At 47.0% G+C, this 21,940-nt stretch overlaps 1 protein-coding gene across 2 annotated transcripts; it reads left to right on the top strand.

Annotated features, from left to right (window-relative positions):
• The first annotated feature begins 569 nt into the window (after positions 1-569).
• Positions 570-21,561, top strand: LOC116945951 (dipeptidase 1-like). Of its 2 annotated transcripts, none has more exons than XM_076069643.1 (15): positions 570-1,211; positions 1,376-1,426; positions 1,832-2,068; positions 3,935-4,019; positions 5,097-8,011; positions 10,012-10,187; positions 11,749-11,875; positions 13,132-13,261; positions 14,098-14,248; positions 15,182-15,251; positions 16,022-16,198; positions 16,756-16,840; positions 17,913-17,988; positions 18,505-18,640; positions 19,705-21,561. In XM_076069643.1, exons 6-15 carry the CDS (start codon positions 10,051-10,053, stop codon positions 19,909-19,911), a joined length of 1,296 nt encoding a protein of 431 aa, XP_075925758.1. In that variant the 5' UTR covers positions 570-1,211; positions 1,376-1,426; positions 1,832-2,068; positions 3,935-4,019; positions 5,097-8,011; positions 10,012-10,050; the 3' UTR covers positions 19,912-21,561. The 2 variants fall into 2 exon arrangements, with proteins under 2 accessions (XP_075925758.1, XP_075925757.1); XM_076069642.1 differs by having other exon boundaries at positions 10,007-10,187.
• Positions 21,562-21,940: the final 379 nt, after the last annotated feature.

Genomic DNA, 21,940 nt, shown 5'->3' with positions numbered 1-21,940 from the left:
CTTTCGTGACTGCAGGGATTCATATTCTTGGTTCTTTCGGTAAAGTTACGAAGAAGGGAAACAATAAAATAATAAAAATATAAAACAATAAAATTATCACGACGTTTCGACTGCAACACAAGCAATCATCATCAGGTATGAAAACCACAGCAAGAAAATTTGAAAAAAGTGGCGGTTTTCACACCTGATGATGATTGCTTGTGTTGCAGTCGAAACGTCGTGAGAATTGTATTTTATATTTTTATTATTTTGTTTCCCTTCTTCGTGACTTTACCGAAAGAACCAATAAGATGGGGAGTATGTTTTATGAAGTGTTAAACATACATCTCAGAGCAAAGTAGGCTTTTAAGCGGACTGTGCCCATGAGTAGAACCAGTAAAACATTGGGTTGTAATTTTTGGAGTCAACAGTTTAAAAACTTGCTTTGAAGATTTTCTAGTTTTATGCAAATCACCCATTAATTGTATAATATCATTATAATATACATCAGTCATTCAATCACAGTCATCTGCATGTATATGACGTGACCCTTTGCTTTTTCAAATATTTAGATACAAATCTAATTGTCATTCATTGAAGATGACTGCAGTGGAAATGGGAAGACGAGTTTGGAATGTTCCTGCGCGGACATTCTTGCAAGGATATACAGTACTCATTTTACCCACTCCCAAGAATGATGATAGGCTGAGTTCCTGATAAGAAGTGTATAAGGACCAGATTAAGGCACAGGCATGTTCACGTCATAACAAGTTAACAGAAATGCTTGCATAAAAAAATAAATTCCTGGATTGAGAGTTGGGGATGTGGACCTGTTTACGCGTTTGGCTGCCTATTTCCAGAAATAATTAATCTTGCTCGCGTATCAAGTTTGACACGTGGTCTAATAGGTTATATATAATGGGCGGTGACACTGAATCTCGCATCTCACAGCAACTAAGGAATCATGTGAACATATCTTAGTTGAAATCGTCATAGGCAGGTGTCTTACTGCTGCAGTAATCTCGTTCCTCACCAGAGCTGTCTTTGTTTTTGTTTTGCGTGTCTAATAATTGTGTATAGATAGATGGGCATGCAGAGTATTATGTAAGGACACTGACGCTTGCTCGTCATATTCTGGATGCAGGTTTATGGTAAAATCTGACCGCTGAAATTAGAAATTGCCAAGAGCATGGCAACTTTCCGTCTATTATTCATTTTCGACACTTTGTACGGTATGTAGTATTACACATTTTTCACCGTATGTTAGCTCTGACTGAATTACCTTTCATAACAGGTGCCATGAAGTTCAATTTTTAAAGTGTGTTCGTATTTACTCAACGTTAAATTGTTTGCTGTTCAACTACTAACTATCAAACTATGCATTGTGTTGCTGCAGCTCTGCTATGCTTCCCATCTCTATCAAATGAACTGCCTTTCCCTAAAGCAGGTAAGACATTTTCTTTTTTTTATGTATGGTGTGTATATATTATTGAAATGGATGAGTAGTGGCCCAGTGCTTAACATACTGAACTTATGCGTGTTAATCACGCACGATTTATTCATTTCATGTAAAACAAAAAAAGTAATACTGATACGAATAGCAGATCTATATAATTTAAAACAGTGAAATTTACCAGGGTAACTCCAAAAATGTACTTCTAAAGCCCTGCAAGAACCCATGGCCGTTGAAGCCACTTGCGTCCATGTCTCCACAATTTCTTGTATTGTCTGCTGTTGTAACTTTCTGACCCGCCCCTATTGGACATCTGTGAAAAAAAGCTTCGCAGCTCATCGGATTTCAGAATCATAAATACAGATTCTGATTTGATCTTGCCGACCTGTGCACACGCAGACGCGGCCGACACGGCCACAGTTCCGAGCTGGACCCCACGCGGGCCGATTACCGGGGACGAGGGGCAGACGAGCAAGGGCAGTGGGCAGAGCGGGCCCATCGCCATCGCCGTGGTGACGCTGGTGCTGTTGCTGCTGCTCGCCCTGTCGTGCGCCATCAAGATTGCGGGAGGTGTGGGCAAGGACCAGAGGCTCCTGCAGCAGCAGGTGGAGGGCATGCCCCATCAGGGGCCACATGGTGCGTGAGCCACTCACTTCTTCTTTAATACGGCTGTTGTAGGTGCAGCAGCGACAACTACAATTTCACAATGAGGTGGTCAAGCCATTTAACCGCGTCAGGAGCAGCAGAGTGTATCGCCGTGATGTCTCCTTTGTATTTGTGGATCGGGCATTGCATCGTTATATGTTTGCACGGCCTGTTCTGGATGACCACAGTTGCAAATTGGAGAGTTTTATTTTTATTTTACATTTGTGCATCAGTTATCTTCATCTGCCATCATTTCTACGGATGCGATTTTAGGGTGGATCATGAGCTTCATGAAAGATCAAAACCAGGGATCTTCTGCATTGGGTCTTTCACAAGGGGCTTTATTGTGAGTTCTTTTGAACGCCGTTCAGCTCGCCATGCTTAATTGGGGTTGAACTCGCATCGTCTCTCAAACAAAATGGCTCATGTCTTTTGCAAGGAATTCGGAGTGAAACTATTCAATTGTCATTTACAGCGATAGCCCCAACAACATGTACGTGCCTTGTTTGTACAGCATCTTGAGATGCGTTTGCTTATAAATACTCGTTGTATCAACATATTCGTGATCATCTTAAGTACCATCTTCATCATCATTACCAGCAGTATCTGTATCATCAGCATCAATTCTATCATGAGTGGAAAAGGTCTGTCTGTAGTCCTATTCGATCACCACTTTCCATAAGCAAAATTCATGGTAAAGAAGTGACATATTGCCCATGAGTAACGTATACACCTGTGTTGTGTGTCAATAAGACATGTTTTGCAAGAACTTTGCGTCAATCTGTACGTCAAATTTGTGAACATAAAAACAAGGCTAAATTGTTGCACTGTATGCTACGTTTGGTAAATCTGCATGTGGCTTAAAATAACAGCTAAACTGTAACAATGACAATCATCACACTATAATACAGACAACTAAACTGTAACAATGACACGCTAAACTGTAACAGTGACAACCATCACACTATAATACAGACAACTAAACTGTAACAATGACAACCATCACACTGTAATACAGACAATCCCCGGGTTACAGAAGGGTTATGTTCCCGAGAACGATCCGTAACTCGAATTTTCCGTATGTCGGAAACTGAACAATTTCCCCCTAAACTCAACGATAAATTCCATTTACCTTAACCCTAGTGCCACACCTTACGCCTCGCTCCACGGCTATTCATCCGCAACTTCACCTCGCTGTACTATTTGCGCTCGCGTAACTAACGCAAACATTTCCGGGTGTTGAGTTTTTTACGCGATTTACGGAAGCATTTCCGTAAGGTCGGATTTCCGTAAGTCGTGTTCTTCCACAGCAGGGGGGACTGTCTGTATATTTAAACAATGAAGACCGCACATAATCGTGGAGATCACGCTTTAAACCCCATTTGGGATTCACTTCGAATGTAACTTTAAACCGCCTCTAAGGGGCCATCCATAAATGACGTCACGCGATTTTTGACGATCTTTGACCTCCCCCCCTCGTCACACGGCGTCACAAAAAGTCCCCCTCAAATATGACGTCACAAAGCTCTGCCCCCCCCCCTCCCCCCCCAAAAAATATAAAACATGCTTCAAATCGCTTTAAACTATTGTCATTGTAGTGCGTATTTAATGTGGCGCTGCACTCTGATGTTGTAGGAGAAAACATTTATTTTAAAAGTCTATTTAATTAAGTAGAACGTGTTGTCTATATTTATTTAAAGTTGCGCATTTTGATGTGACGTCACATTTCTCAAACACACACCCCTCCTCCCTCGTCATACATCGTCACAAATGTCTGACCCCCCGCCCCCTAGGTGCGTGACGTCATTTATGGTCGGCCCCTAACCTCGTTCTCTGTCCGTATTAATAACAACTCAGGGTTTGGACGATCCTCTCCTGACTTCGCGTCGATTCACTGCGAACCGATTCCTCCGTCTCCACTGCTCAACCCTCCGCCACCACCGTGAGTGACAACACGAGAGCCGTCTTCCCCCCCCCCCCACCCCCCGTGACTCATAGGGGGAATAAGACGAAATGGCATTTCAATTTGGATCGTGGGGTAAATATGTTGGTTCATTCACGTACCAGTTTTCCCTTCGTCATTTTGGTAATCTTTGACGGCCACACATGTCAAAGAAGGAAATTGATATTTCCCTTATTTTTCTTTTGCATTGCGTAATTTTCACATAAATAGCATGCAAGTTTAAACAAGGTCTGTCATTGTTTACTATGCGGTATTTATTTTCCCAAATGTTGCGATCCCATCATACAAATAGCATAATTAGTTGTCGTTGTGAGAACCACAATGTAATTATTCAGGAATTCGCTTATTTGTTTTGCACAATGCACACGTTGTTTTGTTGTTTGAAGCTCACTGTAATTATGACTTAATAGAATTAATCATTGTGCAATGTACTGCACTAAGTTAGCTTCAGCAAATAAAACAGGTACACACCGAGTGAACATTTCAACCCGGCTTATGCGCACAAAGCAGACACAACAGTCACCCACGCAGTCCCATGTGTGATTGATCGACGCACATTGGAGGAATGTCGCTATTATTTTAATAAAGTGGATCCTCACTTGTGTATAAACTGAGCTATGCTCGTAAAAAAATATCTCCACTGTGGCCACTACCTCCTCTGCAACCAGCAAGTATAGAATTTAAAAGCTTAAAAAGCAGTTTTTCATGATCACAGATTTGTATTCAATGCACACGATTATCGGCCCACTTTAAAAAGTGTTGTAATTTAAATGGTTGAATGGTACTCATTGAATAGTGTTGTGATGCGTCAATAAGAACTCCACGTGTAATTTGAAGTCCGAAATGTGTTTTAGATACCTAATGCCAAGTTGTTCTTACTTCTTCAATTAATGACTAAATACAAAGAACAACCACCAACAAACTCGTATTCATTGCAGTAGCAGCCAGCAATGTGGAGAAATAAAAAACACTCATACAATGGATCACTCAGCAAACTTCAACTTTAATAACATCTGGCTCTAATGCTTGCTTGTGACCGTCCTCGATTGTTCATAGGTACCAAGTGGAATCAGGCATGCAGAGAGCCCAGAGAGAAATGGGTTGGGGGAGAGAGGTGACATGGAGAAGAGAGCAGGGAAGGCACATCTCAATCGAAGACATCTCCCAAAGGAGCAGCCTTCAGCGCATGAGCATCTTCACCATCAGCGACCAGCTGGAACTGCCCACGCTGCCGTTCCCCACAGCGCACGTCTCTCCGACAACACCAGCCACGCCAAAGCTTCCTCCTCCGTACTCCGTGCAGGACCCATGCAGCCTACCTGTGTGCAATTAGCGTCTGTGGTTGTGTGGGAGGCCACAGTAAACATTGCAAAACAACACCAATTGAGGGAACGGCTGATCCACACGTAGCAGCGGTGGGACGATGGGAGTCAGGCGATAGATACTACGAAAAGCACCCCTGTGGGTCACGATATGGCCCACGGCAGACCAAACGGAGGCTGCTGTAGAGAGAAATGTGTGAACATTGATTTCAGGGGTGAGATCAACTTGTTGCACAGTGTTTGTATCTTGGTTGCTCTGAACAACACAGCCCAACCAAATTAAGAGGTGCGCAAGGCAGAATTGGCAAGACGTGTCGACGTCATGATTGCTGTAAGATAATATATTGAATATAATGGTATTTGGTCGTAAATATTTTAAGTAAACATTCAGAATGAGTCTGTTTTGTGTTGGGATCTACAAATATGAATCGGAAGAAATTGAATGAAGGTAGAATTCACAGTGAGTAAACCTAGAATACAGTGTGAAGGGTCTCATATGAAGTTAGTGAACTTTATTCAGCTCAATGAAGTGTATTAAAGGAATAATTTGAATGTCAGTCAATAATTATGGTTACACTTATGCCTTCATTGAATAGGTACAGTACTATATATATACATTTACATCAATTATATATTGCAAAGTTTGTATGGGTATGTGTATATATTAGAGGGGAGAGTGCTTGTACAGTGGTTAGCACGTTGTGCTTTGAAACCAGTCATCCGAGTTCAATTCCTGATCATGGTCAACATGAGTGGCAAGTGATATCTGAACCTGTCCTGATCACCAAACCACACTGACAAGCCCGGTTAAGTGTGGTAAATCAATTTCTATGACTGACATGGCATGGCCTTCAGCCAGTAGTAGATTGACAAATGGCTGTTTATTATTATTATTATGTAATGGCAATTTGTATCCTAAACCATGTTGGGCTATCCTTTCGGTCAACTTTGGTGTAAATTATATACATAGTGCAGTGTGACAACATCAGCACTGGGGAGACAAAGGTGGCTAGGCTTGCATGGTTCTAGCCACACCACCCTCATATATGGTATCAGTATTAATACTCCACTTCCTTCTGAATAGTATTTCCCCAAGGATATATGAACTGAAGATCTCTGTGCGTATTTATAAAAATATTACTTGAAAAGTCAAATAAAATATTTTCGACTTTGTCATAATCCACACATCTGCATTTGCTGGCATGTCTTAACAACCTACACATTTCCCAATGCGAATCTGTTGGAAGAATCCACCGTGTGTTGTTGAGTCGTTGCTTTTTTATGTCAAGTTTCGTCCGTCGAGACGACAAAAGCATTATTCCTGTCTGGACTACGAGACAAGTCGTGAATACAGCTATCACTAAATGGCTCGCCTATGTGCTCATGACACCTCCACGTGCGCCACTTAACAGCGGGTGACGCAAACTTTATTTTTAACTCGCCTACACAGGGATAAATAGCCTGGCATATAAGCGTCAGCGTTGTGATTCATCGCTGAAAATGTACTTCTGCGATTCAATTACACCTTTGACTCGTGTTCGCCAATTCGTACCGTGTATGTTCCTGTATAATGACATAAATGCCCATAGTCGTCTACATTATATATATTTTTGTATGGCACTTGGAGAGTCAAATTTTGTCAAATTGTGGTTGGAAAAAACGTGAAACTCTGACTCAACCGTTGCTATTCAAACATTTCCATAGAGACTGCTGCTTTTTGATGTCAGTTATTCTAAAACTGAAGTTGCATCCTACAAACAAATGGAAATACAGTAATTAAACAAATTAATTGCGGGGTCATGCTGGGCTGTCTCACACAATACTGCACAGGTAATTACTTTATTACACTGTAATGTATAAAAAAACCACTGAATCATAGCCGCGTTACACCTAAACACTCAACCTACAATCCATGTTCCCCTCATCGCTGCCCCGTGATAATTCCCTCCGCGTTCATCCACACGGGCACGCGGCAGCATCTCATCAAGTTACTTGTCACTCGTGAAAGAATACGTTCATGGATTGCTCTGGAATGACTCTGCGCATACGGAAAGCCACGAGAGCGGGTACAGGAAGACCAAACTGTGAACGGTGGCTGACTTAACACGTAACGTTTCGTGTGACGAGCCTTTTCACGGCCTACGTGAGTATAGTACCGTGGCAATTTCTTCAACTAGGCGATGGGATTTAAACAAAAACAAACATTTGGGTGACATGAAACACCGAGAGCGGGCACTTCTCGACCCTATCTTTCCAGTTCCTGCACGCATGCGATTTCTTTGGACGAGGAACTTCAAGGAATCGTTGAGGGGGAAGTGTACACAGTTCGCGATAGACCACGCGTATGTCGCAACATTACCCCCCCCCCCCCACGGAGGTGGCGTTATAAGAGGCGGCACGGCCGGGTGGAAGACTTCACTTCACCAAGCGCCGTTGCTTGATTGCGCGCTCGCATTTTTGTTTTCTGTGGCCGATGTAACGCCGACGCAGCAACGCCAGCCATAAGTCACTCAGTGCATCTCAATTTTTTTATATATATAAAAGAGCAAAGGTCCATCCGTGCTCGGCGTTAACGTCAAAAGGAGTGGGGGAGCTGTTAATATTAACCGGCGGTATCTACAAGAACGTTCAATCAACTTGCACGTTCAGGTGAGTGAATTTATATTAAAATAAGTAATGTTTAAAATACTTTTTTTTAAACACGCTTCAATGAAATGTACCGTGCTAGTAATAGAAGAACTCCACGACTCCAGGAAGTGGCCCCGAAACTTGCCACAACGTAAGGAACCGTGGTGATTTACAGCCAACGTCAGTTGAGCGTGGACTATTAGACCCAAGCCGAAACATAACAGAAAAAAAGAATGTTTAAAAATATATATATATATTTTATTTCTAATGATAGAATATGGTATTGTCATCAGTTTGACATAAGTATACCAAGTTTGCAGTCGATACCACATTGGGAAATGGGTTAAAATTTAATTACAAGATTTGAGAATATGACAACAACAACAGAGTGAGTTGTACTGGTAGGAACGAAGTTGTAAACTGAGTGTACCAGCCTGCAATAGATGAATGTGTCCGCCCGTCCCCTTTCAATACTTTAACGAAGTGAAATCTCGTGCTGTTGGGGTGTAAAAATAAAATTGCGCAAAATTCCAATGTTCCTACCAGCCCACCCTGCAGGGACCTGTTAATAGAAAGCGTGTAACAGTCGCGCGGACTGGATGACAGCAAGACGCACTGGCGGCACAACGCAAGTGGACAGCTCCAATCCCAAAACAGTCACCTCCGTTTGAAATTGTGCAATTGTATGAAGCGACCACGAGAGAGTTAAGTGGGTTTCGTTAAACAGGTTTATTCCAATTAATTATTCGTTTCTTTAGGGTGGAGTTGTTAGATTGTGTCGGTGCATTGCCAATGTTTATTTAGAAACCTCAACCAACCGAGCGAGACGATCAAAATGTGTCCCCCAATTAGTTTGGGTTTTTTTCAGCAAAACTGGGATGTTGAAAAGCAATGCCGGTTGTAATCCCCAGCGACGCTGCGCTGGAGATTACAACCGGCATCATCAGGCGTTAACAAAGCGCAGTTCTCATGCGAGACCTGCGCTGTTGCCCACGTGACAACTTGGTTGCATTGTCTCTGTCGGGTGGTGGAGGGTTAAAAAAAACGAAAATTATGATTTCATTCTTACACGGTATCACCCATATCATGATAATTATGAGCCACAATCATTGGTTTTGCCATGTGTCGGCCGAGGTGAGGGTTGGCGTGCAATGCACGTGTGGAGTGAGTTTCTGGCTCGCACACCCTTGGCGTGACGATTCACCGGTATCTGGGAAATCTCTCGCCCACTCGGACCCCATTGACTCTCCCCCTCAGTTCCAGATCTTTCTCAAGCTTTGCCTCGTCTCCTCCGTCATGAATGACTGCCTGGTATTGTCTCGTTATTTGCCTGGTATTGTCTCGTGATTTCATTCTCAGTGCTTTTTACAACTCCTCATCTTTGCCTCAACAGTTGACACAATTAAAAACTTAGCCTCAACCATTTTTTAATTTACCATTTCCGACATATCCGCGCGTTGTTCGACACGATGACCAGCGCTTCGCTGCACGCGCAGGGGGAGCTTCCCCAGGAAACAAATTCGCGCTGTAACAGGATAAAATGAATCCGCGACGGAATGAATGGTAAATTGTGTTAATCTAGAAGGAAGCCAATCAGCGTCAAGAAGCGGCCTGATATGGGCTTTTTCGATCCACAAATTGCCTCTTTACATCCAGAAATCATGTGCGATCCACAAATCGCCGGTTTTCATCTAGAAATCATGTGACCGGAGTCACTTAAACGATTAAAAATGTTGTATTCAAAATATCACAGCTTGATCTATGCTTGATCCATGCTCAAACACATAGGTAAATGTATTTAACATATCATAGCCATGCTTGATCCATGCTCGAACACATAGGCACATTTATTCAAAATATCATAGCCATGCTTGATCCATGCTTGATCCATGCTCGAACACATAGGCCCATGTATTTAACATATCATAGCCATGCTTGATCCATGCTTGATCCATGCTCGAACACATAGGCACGTATTCAAAACATTATAGTCATGCTTGATCCATGCTATCCCAGTGCAGACGCGGCTGCTCTCGCTCGCGACCCCTGTGGGTGAACGCATGGCACGGCTTCTCAAGCTTCTCGCCTTGCTGCTCACCTTGCTCGTCAACTGGGCCGACTCAACGCCAACTACCAGAGTCACCGACGCGATGGCGACAGCGCTGAGAATACTTAGCGAAGCTCCTCTCATAGATGGGTGAGCGCTTCTCTACCCCTTCTTTGCACCTTCCATTAGTTTTAACCCTGCAACGCTAACATCTTTGGAATTCATTGCTCTGCTCTCTCTCCCTGATCGTTTGTTAGAAGAAAAAAAAGGCGCAAGGTGCAGCCCTGCAATTGCTGGCTAGCTGTCTTACACCTAAGGCAATTATCGATGGCAAACTAGGATGAAATTTGCGAAATTAAGAGGGGGACAAGAGAACCTTGTATGTGATTCTTTTTGAGAGTTGATGAAACGATGACAATGAAACGATAGCGTGGGGTCTAAGGGCCTGCAGCTGTTTCCTCACCCCAGTTTCAGGCGAAAGGGTCACCACTAAAGGGGAGCTCTTGTTGAGCACCTCTCGAGGGATGTTTTGGCCTACTCTTCTACGCTGGCCAGACGTCGTTGGGGAAGAGGTTTGGAAGGACCCACGCTTTAGCCCATCGCACGCGTTCTGCCGACCTCCTGCGGTGTGTACTGCTGAGTTGTGACCACTTATACTGCTGCGTGGACTCAGGCGAGGGGATTTAAGAAACTTGCACTTTTGCCTTAACTTCCTACGTATTACAACCTGCAATGCAGTATTTGTAAATCATTAATCAGGACATCGTGAAGTTTCGTTGGAAATGCTTGAGCCTCGGAGGACCAAACACAATATGCATTTGAAGCAATTGGCGGGACCCCGGGGTCCCATCACTGCCCCGGGGTGGGAAAAACCGCGTAGCGACACGAGTCTTGCTGCCTTACCGACAACACAACTAGTGGTCAATCGATTGGCCTCGTCGACAGCTACTCGGGGCACTAAGTTTCGTAAAAAGTTGAAAAATTACACGAACACGTTAAATTCACTGCCTGGGGGTGCGGCGGGCTCGCCTTGGCAAAGAAGCTGAGGATCGACGACTGACCGGAGGGCGTCGGACGCCCCCCGGGGCTCGCGTTTGGCCGGTGGGGTGGCGCCCATCGTGTCGATCGCCGCCTGCTGCTGCTGCTGGCGCTTGTTGGCACGAGTCTGGGAGGGCGGCGCGTTGCTGTCGGGATCACGAGTGGGCGGACTGAAAAATAATAATAATTATTATTGACCTGATTTTTGCGGGACCCCGGGGTCCCGCCAAATGATTCAATTGTCAAACAGCTACGATTCGTGTATCACTCGCCACAGACGCTAAACGTGGCTGGTAATGAATCGAACTCGGGTAACCGGGTTGCATCACCGCTCCCTACACACACCCACACACACACAGAGCCCCCACATAACCTTAACAGACTGTTGGGGCAAGTGCTGTTAGCGAGCACCTATGAAGGCTGGCACGGTACACGAGGGGGTGGCCGGCCAACATCAACGCCCGGCCGCCTTTTTCTCCCTAGTGGCGATGTTTCACACACCGCACCAGGTACTCATTTGAGGCTGAGTCGACCTAGGAGAGGCCCGGGACCGGTTGAGATAATCGTCACCGGTGGTATTGGTTGTCGTCAGCGAGAATCGAGCTCGGGTCGCCGGATTGTAGCGCAGCAGCGCGCTAAGCACTACCCTACCGCTCCCCACACACACACACAGGCACAACGACTGGCCACTGCAGCTGCGCCGGCTGCACCCAGGTGGCATTCGCGGTGTCAACCTGACCTCCATCAACTCGACGCAGACCAACCTGGAGCGACTTCGGCGCGGAAATGTCTCAGCCCAGGTGCGTGCGTGCGCCACTGCCAACCCACCTCTCCCTCTGCAGGACACCTAGCAACCAGAGTCGACTTGGCATGGCAGCGATCTCACGCCGCGGGAAGATCTCACCCGCGTCGACGTTGACCTCACGCGGCGGCAGCCTCGATGTCAATCGAATTGAACAAAAGCCTCTCCAGTGTGCGACTGCGGTCATCTGGAACAAGACCGTGCAACATCTAAACGGCGCAATGTTTGAGCCACTAATACGAAGGAGACATCACGGCGATACACTCCGCTTCCCCTGACGCGGTGATCTGCTGGCTTGACCAGCTGTGAAATTGCATTCGTTGCTTTGCAAATCTGTACGACGAGCATCGAATGTTACATTTTTAAAGGCGCCTTACTTAAAACTAAGTCCCCTGTACGTAAAATGACCTTCCATCATGGCCAATTGATTTGTAAGGATTTTTGTTAGGTCCTACAGAGGTCGCGAGTTCCGTTCGATCTCCTGGCGTGGCAGTTGAAACAATGCTGCAAGTCTCTTAACCACCGCCCCCCCACCAACCCACCTCTGCCTTCCCAGCAGCATAAATGTGTACACCAGCGTAAGTCGATCAGCAGGTTGCATGTGGTGAAGTGTGGATACTCCCACACCTCTTCCAAGACACCCGGCCAGTGTGGAAGAGTAGGCCAAATACTGCCTTGAAGGGTTCTCTGGAGCTCCTTCCGGCGCAGGCCTATCCGCCAGCAGCGGCGTCCGCCGAGCGATAAAAAATGTCACTTCGAAATGTTGACCCCCTGCCTCCCGAGTGCCAAATCGCGTGCCTGTGCCACCGCGCTCGGCGCTCTGCCAACCGGTGGCCCCAATATTTATTATTATTATTACACGCTTTCATTTAACTCACTCTGTCTGTTGTTGTTGTATCCTCAAATCTTGTAACTCAATTTTAACCCACTTCTCAACGTGGTATCGACTGCAAACTTGGTATACTTATGTCATACTGATGATAATACTATATTCTATCATTAAAAATAAAAAATATATATTTTTAAACCTAATTTTTTTAATATGTTATGTTTCGGCTTGGCTCTAATTGTCCACGCTCAACTGACGTTGGCTGTAATTGACCACGGCCCCCTTACTTTGTGGCAAGCTTCGGGGCCACTTCCTGGAAGTCGTGGAGTTCTGCCATTACTAGTACGGTACATTCCATTAAAGCGTGTCTTTTTAAAAGATTACTTATTGTTTTAATTCCGAGCGGCCGTCCATACCCGCCGCAGTTCTGGTCGGCATACACCATGTGCAGCACGCAGAGCTTGGATGCCGTGAGGCTCACCCTGGAGCAGATCGACCTCATCCATCGCGTGGTGGAGAACTCGGCGATCCTGCGCTTGGCCTTGTCCGCGCAAGGTGAGCTACGGCCACGCGTGGTCCCTCGACCTGCGGCAGAGGCACAACCTGGGTTGTTTTAAGGGGCCGTCCATAAATGACGTCACAGCGATTTTGGACGATTTTTGACCCCCCCCCCCCTTCGTCACACGGCGTCACAAAAAGTCAGACCCCCTTCCCCCCTCAAATATGACGTCACAAAGCTCTGCCCCCCCCCCCCACAAAAATAAAACATGCTTCAAATCGCTTTAAACTCTTGTCATTGTAGTGCGTATTTAATGTGGCGCTGCACTCTGATGTTGTAGGAGAAAACATTTATTAAAAAGTCTTTTTAATTAAGTAGAACGTGTTGTCTATATTTATTTAAAGTTGCGCATTTTGATGTGACGTCACATTTCTCAAACACACACCCCCCTCGTCACACGTCGTCACAAATGTGACGATGTGTGACGTTCTCCCGAAACACCGCGCCAGTATCTTCGCACGAGCCCAACGCTCTTTTAAAATGTGGATTTGACCTAAAACGGTGCAACACAGAACCCTTCTGATAAACAACTAAAAGTTCTGCGAGTCAGCAAAGGCGTTCGGGTAAACCTTTGAGGACAATTTCAGAAACATTTTCTCCGTCGAATTTTTACATTATTCGCGCGGTGTAATCTGACGCCAAGTGAACGCCGCCTTTTGTTGCGATTTTATTGAACGATCTTTAAAAGAAAAAAAGACTTGTGTTCGCATGCCAACTCGTGCGCAGCGGGCGGGGGGGGGGGGGGAGCGTGTCGGTGGGTGGGGGGGGGGGGCATCTGTGGTGGTGGTGGTGGTAGTGGGGGGCCCCGCTCGACGTTTGTGCGTCTGCTCAGACATCCGCGCGGCGTGGCGAGACGGCAAAGTGGCTAGCCTCATCGGCGTCGAGGGCGGCCACTCCATCGACAGCAGCCTGGGCGCCCTGCGCACGCTACACCGCCTCGGCACCCGCTACATGTCGCTCACTCACGACTGCAACACTCCCTGGTGGGTCGCGACTCCGCCGTGCGCCGTGCCGGATCCTCCTTGCGCAAATACGTGTGCTTTCTCAATGTGCTCGCGTCCGGCTTTGGGCAAATAATACTTTGCTTAATAGAGGTGGTGGGGGTGGGTTGGGTTGGATTGCGTAAATATGTAAATGCGTCGTTAAAACCCGCCACCGCCCGACACAGCCAACTAATAAGGGTTGTCACGTAAACAGAACGTGGCCAATTCGTCACTAGTACAGCACACCGGTTGTGTGTTGGAGAGCCAAGCCACAACATTTACAATCGTAGCACGACGTTTCGCCAGCAATTACGAGCTTCATCAGGTGACAGCCAGTCGGGTGGTGGCGGGTTTAACGACACATTTTTTTTTATATTTACGTGATCTAACCCCCCAACAAACCTTCTATTACGGATGATATTGCTTCGCGAAAGCCTTGCTTGTCTACCTAACTGTCTGCCCGCTCGTTGTTCTTGAAAAATTCATCAACGGTTGTATTGTCGCAAATGGTTAAGCAACGCAGTGTGCGTGATGACAGATCAGCAATGGAGGAACTGCGCGTGTTTCCACGCGTGCGTGTGCGCACTTGCCACACCGGGGGAGCGGTGGTGCAGCGGTCAGCGCTACACTGCGCTACGAAGCCGGCGACCCCAGTTCGATTCCCGCGCACGGCCGGTGACGATGATCTGAACCGGTCACGGGCCTCCCCTAGGTCGACTCAGCTTCAAATGAGTACCTGGTGCGGTGTGTAGTAAACATCGCCACTGGGGAGACAAAGGCGGCGGGGCGTGGTGTTGGCCACCCGTCCCCTCGTGCGCCGCGCCGGCCTTTCATAGGTGCTGGTTGACAGCACTTGCCCCAGCAGTCTGTTCAGGGCATACACGGGAGATCTTTGTCTTTGAGCACACCTACTAACCAAGATGTTAATTACAGGGCTGACACGTGGCTTGTGGACGTTGGAAAGGTGCAGCCAAGGAGCCATGGCTTGTCAACTTTTGGAGAGGTAGGTCTGACAACCATAACCCCTGTAACACTGAATAAAAGATCAACTCTTTAAAAAAAAAAAGCGTCCTGCTTGAGGATGTTTGGCCACCGTTTTTTATTGTTATTCAATGAGCGTTTGGCATGTGGGAGGAATGCCTGTAAACCAGGGTGCCTTGATAAAAGCTACGCACGCGTGGGAGAAACACGTTACGTTATTCAGACGATTGAGGCAATCCATCGCTGCACTGCCATCTGCTGGCCACCTCGCAGCCCTAAGTATACCGCAAGTGAAATGTCAGGTCTGGATTGCGGTGTGTGTTGCGTACTCAGTGTATGTCGTGGGGAGCAGAAGTGTCTCGTGGTTAGCGCACCGCATGACAAACCCGGCGACCTGAATTCGATTTCTCTCTCACGGTCAATAACAGGGGCGAATATATGAATTGGTCGTGAGCCTCCCCTAGGTCGACTCAGCCTTATGTGGGTACCTGGGATACTGTGTGTAAATATCGGCCCCATGGGGCGTTGTGATGGCCACCCACCCCGTCGTATGCCGTGGCGGTCTTCATAGGTGCTCGCTAACCGCACTTGCCCAACCAGTCTGTTATGTATGTTGAACTTCTTTCGCACCGCACGTAGCCTAACCGTGCTAATCGGAGGTTCCGGGGGAAGGACAACACAACTGAGCACAGCAAACGGTTCTAAAGAAATGTGTTTTTCAAGGCTGTACACGGGAGTCTTCGTCTTCGGTCAGCGTGCGCCACATTGCCGCCCCTGTGCACGCTGCTGCAGGTGGTGGTGCGGGAGATGAATCGTCTGGGCATGATGGTGGACCTGTCGCACACGTCCCTGGCCACCGCGCACGCTGCCCTCAGCGTTTCGCAAGCCCCCGTCATTTTCAGCCACTCGGCGGCCAAGCAGCTGTGTGACAACGGGCGCAACGTGCCGGACGACTTGCTCAAGGCGCTGGTGTGTGCACGTTCATGAGCAACGCAGCCGGCAGGCAGGCGTCACGCAGTCGACATTTTCATCCGCGATTGTCACCATCATGGCCACGAACGTTATCACCAAAAGTTGTCATCTTCATTATCACCATAAACATGTTTCATCATTATCATCACAAATGGTGTCACCTTAATTATCACCACCATTGCAGGCAAGATGAGTATTGCCATCATCATTACAAACAACATAATCATAATCACGAATAGTGTCATCATGACAACTCTCATCATTACATGATCGTCTGAGTCATGATGATCATAAACAATGTCATCATTGTCATCATCATTACCATCACCATAATCGTCCTTGTCAGAACATAATCATACCCATTCTCATTCCTGGTATATCTATTGGGTATATGTGTAAAATTTCGTCGATTTGCAAGTCCAACACATGAATAAAGTCTCCCCCTTTTAGCTTTCGAGACAATTTGAGCAAGCGCTGTCCGTGAGCACCTGTGCAGTCACTCGCACACAATTTTGCAGCGGTCTGTCTAAACTGTCTCACACCTCTCCTTCCAGGCCTCCAACGGAGGCATCGTCATGATTAACTTCTACAACAATTTTACTTCATGCGGAGGCGCGCCCAGCATCGCCACCGTGGCTGGTAAGGCATCAGTCGTGCGGCAACCGGTCAGAAACGACGGCGCACATCCGGCTTGGCTCCAAAGTCAATGCACGCGCGCCATGCGATTCACCACCGCGGTTCAGTCTGCAAGGGTGGTGGAGCGGCGATGCTATGAGCGCGGCGACCTGACCTCGTGAAGTGTATGGTCAAACAAGACAACCCTCGCGTCTACCACGGTGTCGCGGATGGATGGCTTTCAATCAGCAGTGGATTTGCTCAAAGGACTGTCTGCACATCGGTGCCCGCGCAGTGTACTTCTTGAGGCGAGCAGCGTCGCCCTGTTGGCAGTTAAACAGCACGCAGCGGGCGATTTGAGGGTCACGCTTCGATTCGGGCATCGATTGGTATCGTGGCGAACGCCGCGTCTATGGCCGCTGCAGCGTCAACGTGAAAACAATCGTGGGCAATTTAAATGTGTTAAAATTTACCGACAAAGCACGAGACAATGCGTGCATCGCGAGCTTCACAATCGGCTTCAAATTGTGGATCGCTGCATCGGGACATTCCTCGTAGTTATGCAGGGTGGCAGAAAAGTCAGGACGCGTGGGATGATTATTATTATATTTTTTATAAAGGTGGTTTTCTTTTTTTTACAAATGTTCAAACTGATTTCCATAAAGTTCATGCACGTGTGAAATTGTTTTTTCTAAATTAATTAAGAACTTTGTTAAAAAGATTACAAATAATTGAACTCGTTCTTCTTTAGTTAAAATGTCATCTGAAACGGAAGAAAGAAATCTAGATGTCAAGAATTATATTAGATTACGTATCAACTTAAATAATAACAAGTAAAACATTTTAATGCCGGCATTAAAATAAATGAATTAACCCTGCGTGTCCAGACTTTTGGGCCACCCTGTAGATCTCCATCCCGAAGTGTTGCCAACCCGGGGGCAATTGGGTACATTTTAATTCGGTGAAACAATTTTTTTTTCCCCACACTTCCCACGCTTACGGGGCTTAACACGACGTTACGAATCAAGAGTACAAGTCGTTTGCGATGATAACGATTTACGTGCGAACTAACGGTAATCGTCGCGTTTCACCACAGATCATTTCGACCACGTCAAGAGCGTCGCGGGATACACGGCGGTGGGATTCGGGTCAGACTTTGATGGAGTATTGAGGTACAACAACTCACGGATGGCACGTCGCAGAGAATTGTGATCAGAGATGTAGAGACGCAGTATGCGCAGGTAGGCTTATGACCAAAATCACCTGGAATGGGCAACCACCACGCATGATACGGGCATTGTAAGCTGCTGCGTGGGGGCTACGTTTTTAATACGGAGCAGTGCAGAAAAGTCCGTTGTTGTTTCTGCACTATGGAACAACATCCATGCTCAACCACTTCGCCAGCCCGCCTCTGACCAGCGTGGTGAATTATGATCCTAACAACTCCCGTGACGAAAAGGGGAATGGGGAGGACTTCTAAAAGTGGACCGACAATGGGCGGTTACATTCATTGATTATTAACGGCCCATTTGGCAGACCAGGGAGTCTTTTTTTTCTGTTTTCAGGGAGAATGTTCGTGGTGGGGATTGTCGCACGATAAACGGTGAAGTGGAACTTCGCTCCGACTCGCTCAGCCCTCGTTTCTTCCTCCCTGTGCGCCCCCCCCCACACCCCACGCCCCCCCCCAGCTTTCCCGATGGTCTCAAGGACCCCTCTGGCTTCCCATTATTGGTGGCCGAACTCGTGCGGAGAGGTTGGAACGAAACCGAGCTGAAGGCTGCGCTCGGGGGCAACGTCCTGCGCGTGATGGAGCAAGTGGAGGAGGTAATGATGAGAGAGATACGCTCACTCTGCTGAACAACAACATGGCAGGTACAACCTGAAAAACACATCGTACAGCAACAACCACGAACACCTACACAGTGCGCAGGTAGTGATGATTTGCTTACACACGAAAGCCTCCAACTAGCACTTTTTACGTGATGATAAATGCACTGATGCCAAAATTCAATGTTGCCTGGAAGTCTAAATTGGCAAATGCATTGAGGGTGTTTTTGTTATTTGTGCTGCCAACGCAGCAACATCACCAAGTGCTTTGTTTAGATTGATAAAGGATGTGCGAACAGTTCAATGGGGTTGGACGTCTTTCAAGAGTGAACTTTCGGTTGGCCTCTCATTTCAACCCATTTTTTAAATTAAACTGTGGATTGAAGAATGATAATAAATTATATATTAATATCTCAAAAACAGGAGCCGTATTATCGAACAAAACTCAGCAGATAATACGTCACCTCGTGATAATAGCCTTTTTTTCTCCGTGAAAGATTTGCGCTAAATAGTTTTTTTATTGTTTCATGTAAATGTGGCTTTGCGAGAGTGGGTCCTGCCTAATATAATTTAATTTTGAGATGTTTTTGTGTTTTGGATGCAACAAGAGGGTCCAGAAAAAATGCAGCCATACAATAATAAAAAAAAAACTTAACGAAGATTAATTTTAAAATGTTAGGATTGTCATTCATTTTATTTGCATTCACAATAACGCCCGTTTCGAGTCTCGGTAACTCACTCGGCATTCTTCAACGCTGTCCTGCAATTAAAACATCATCGTCAGCCGTGATTAATCCACTGCTGGATGAGGGCCTCCCCAAGCTTCCGCCATCTCTCACAATGCTGCAGTGCAGTAATCCACCTGGCACCTGAGCACGAGCTGATGCAATTAACACTCCCGGCATGCAGCAGAAGCATGAGCGAGACGGACTGTAGTATCGCGGGACCGCGTGCGATAGCGACAGCGTGTGGTGGCCATCATCCAGCAGTGGGCGGAACATGGCGGGTAATAACATCGACGAGCGTGTGCATTCTTCTGCTCTTAACCGTGGCACGTGCAGGTGAGCCGCAAGCACTCGGAGAACGTGCAAGAAGATCTGATTCCGGTGGATGAGCTGGGGCCCCAGCTTAAGTGCCGCACGGCATATGGGCACCCACAGAGGGTGCCCTCCAGGTCACGTGCATCCCGAGGCCACAGTGCCCGCCTGCTGCTGGCGATGCCCTCCCTCCTGCTGGCCCTGATGAACGCTCGCGACGCGCACTCGTGAGGTGGCCGGGTGGCGCAGAGGTCAGAGCGCTCCGGCCGCAACGCTCAGATCCTGGATTGGATTCTGAATGGCCACACCTCTGGTTAAACGGGGCTCTCAGGTTTAGTGAGTTGCTGATCTCAGCCCGGTCACCAATGACTACAGCAAACCTCCCCCCCCCCACCCCCCACTCATCATATTAACAGTTGGTTACGCATTTCATTGGCTCAAATTAAGTGTGCTGAAATATTGGGTTTGACTGTCAGGTAATAAACGTTGGCATGTGGGAGAGTGCTGCGCCCTCCTGTGCGAAACACGTTCCTGCGGAGGGAGCTGGTAGGGACGTTGGGTTGCTCGGTCAATGGCCAGGGTCAACGGCGGCACCACGTGGTGTATTCCGCACAATATGCACGACTGTGAGGGTGGGCACAAGCCGGCGTGAGTAGGTGAAACGTTGAGTTTTATAAGGGCACCACGGGGTGAGCAGCCCCTCCCCTCCTCACCCAGCCCCACCTCTCCCACCCCCCATCCAGCCCCACCCTCCCCACCCAGCCCCTCCCCACCCAGCCCCTCCCCACCCTCCCCACCCAGCCCCTCCCCACCCAGCCCCTCCCCACCCAGCCCCTCCCCACCCTCCCCACCCAGCCCCTCTCCACCCTCCCCTCTCCACCCAGCCCCACACCTCCCATTTTTGGATGCACGACGTACGGACGGACACAATAATCCCCTGTGGGCTGGTGGTGTAACCAGGGGGTTCCTACCAGTATCAACTTGTCACTTGACAGGTATTCCAGTGATATCCACTTCCATGGAACTCTCTTGCGTTGGAGGGTTTCCGATAGGTTTCTCTATCAATTCAAAACATCACTGGTGACAACACTCGGGTTGGAATTGTAGATAAAGACAACATTTTTTTAAACTCACTTTGGTGACAGCGAGGAGATCGGTGACAAGGTGACACACCCATAACTGTACTTAACAATATTCAGAAACTGAGCATGTAAAAGTAGTAACACGCCTTTAACAAGCGAAGCAACTGCGTATGAGGGAACGTGTTAAAATGTTTGGTTTTAATTTTTCTTGAGTAGTTCACAATTTAAAGGTACAGTACTCGCAGAGTGCCCAAATATTCTCAGACTTTGGAAGCTAAGCAGGTTACTGGCCTGGATAGTGCTTGCATGGGTGACTAACACGTATTACAGGTGCTATAGGCTGCTTCGAGGCTACGGCCGCATAGGGCATTGCAGCAAAATGCAGCGTTGTACTGCACGTATATGCTCCCACATCTGCTTCCTTGCCATCAACTCGCACTGACCAGTGTGGTGAAGTATGGTCGAATAACCCTCACTACCTGAAGGGCGTGGGGAGATCCTCATCCAGCAGTGGATTGGTAAAGGGTTGTACATGTGGTATTTAAAAAAAAATCGTGAGAGACGAAATTGTAAAAATTTTGATTTAAAGCTTTCGTGACTGCAGGGATTCATATTCTTGGTTCTTTCGGTAAGGTCACGTAGAAGGGAAACAATATTATTTTATTGTTTATTATTTTATTGTTTCCCTTCTACGTGACCTTACCGAAAGAACCAAGAATATGAATCCCTGCAGAAAGAACCAAGAAGACGAAAGTGTGTTTAAAAGTGGGTACTTGTTAAATAAAACTGTTCACATTTCCATATGTGTGTCTGTTCGACATGTTTAGCATACTTCCCAACATGCAACAAACTTGAAATTTGGCATGTGGGTAGCTTTCAGATTGTACACAATGCAAAAAGTATAAAAATAGACCTTTGTATTTTGGGTGGGGGGGGCGCAATAATGGATACATTTTGCATGGCAAGTGAGCGGTGACGTCACAGCTGTGATGTCGGGTGACGTCACAGTTGTGACGTCACCCGCATTCGGCAGCGTTACGCAGTGTGCTTGCTGACGTCACGCATCCCACCCTCCACGTAGGCCGTGGATTAATCCAAGACAAGAATCTAAGTCTCGGGCGAAGCCGGGTAGTAAAGCTAGTACAGTATAAATTGTGTATGTGCATCGTTGTGCAGGA

This window comes from Petromyzon marinus, chromosome 25 (assembly GCF_048934315.1).
Source record: "Petromyzon marinus isolate PM22_M1 ecotype Great Lakes invasive population chromosome 25, UKy_Petmar_22M1.pri1.0, whole genome shotgun sequence".
In the NCBI taxonomy this organism is placed as follows: Eukaryota; Metazoa; Chordata; class Hyperoartia; order Petromyzontiformes; family Petromyzontidae; genus Petromyzon; species Petromyzon marinus.
This window is presented reverse-complemented; position numbering and strand designations above follow the sequence as displayed.

Excerpts from the sequence above, each read along its gene's own strand:
- LOC116945951 (XM_076069643.1), top strand. The coding sequence starts at position 10,051 with ATGGCACGGCTTCTCAAGCTTCTCGCCTTGCTGCTCACCTTGCTCGTC. Across the intron at positions 13,262-14,097 it reads CTTGGCCTTGTCCGCGCAAG|ACATCCGCGCGGCGTGGCGA; the intron begins GTGAGCTACGGC and ends GCGTCTGCTCAG. Across the intron at positions 17,989-18,504 it reads GACTTTGATGGAGTATTGAG|CTTTCCCGATGGTCTCAAGG; the intron begins GTACAACAACTC and ends GCCCCCCCCCAG.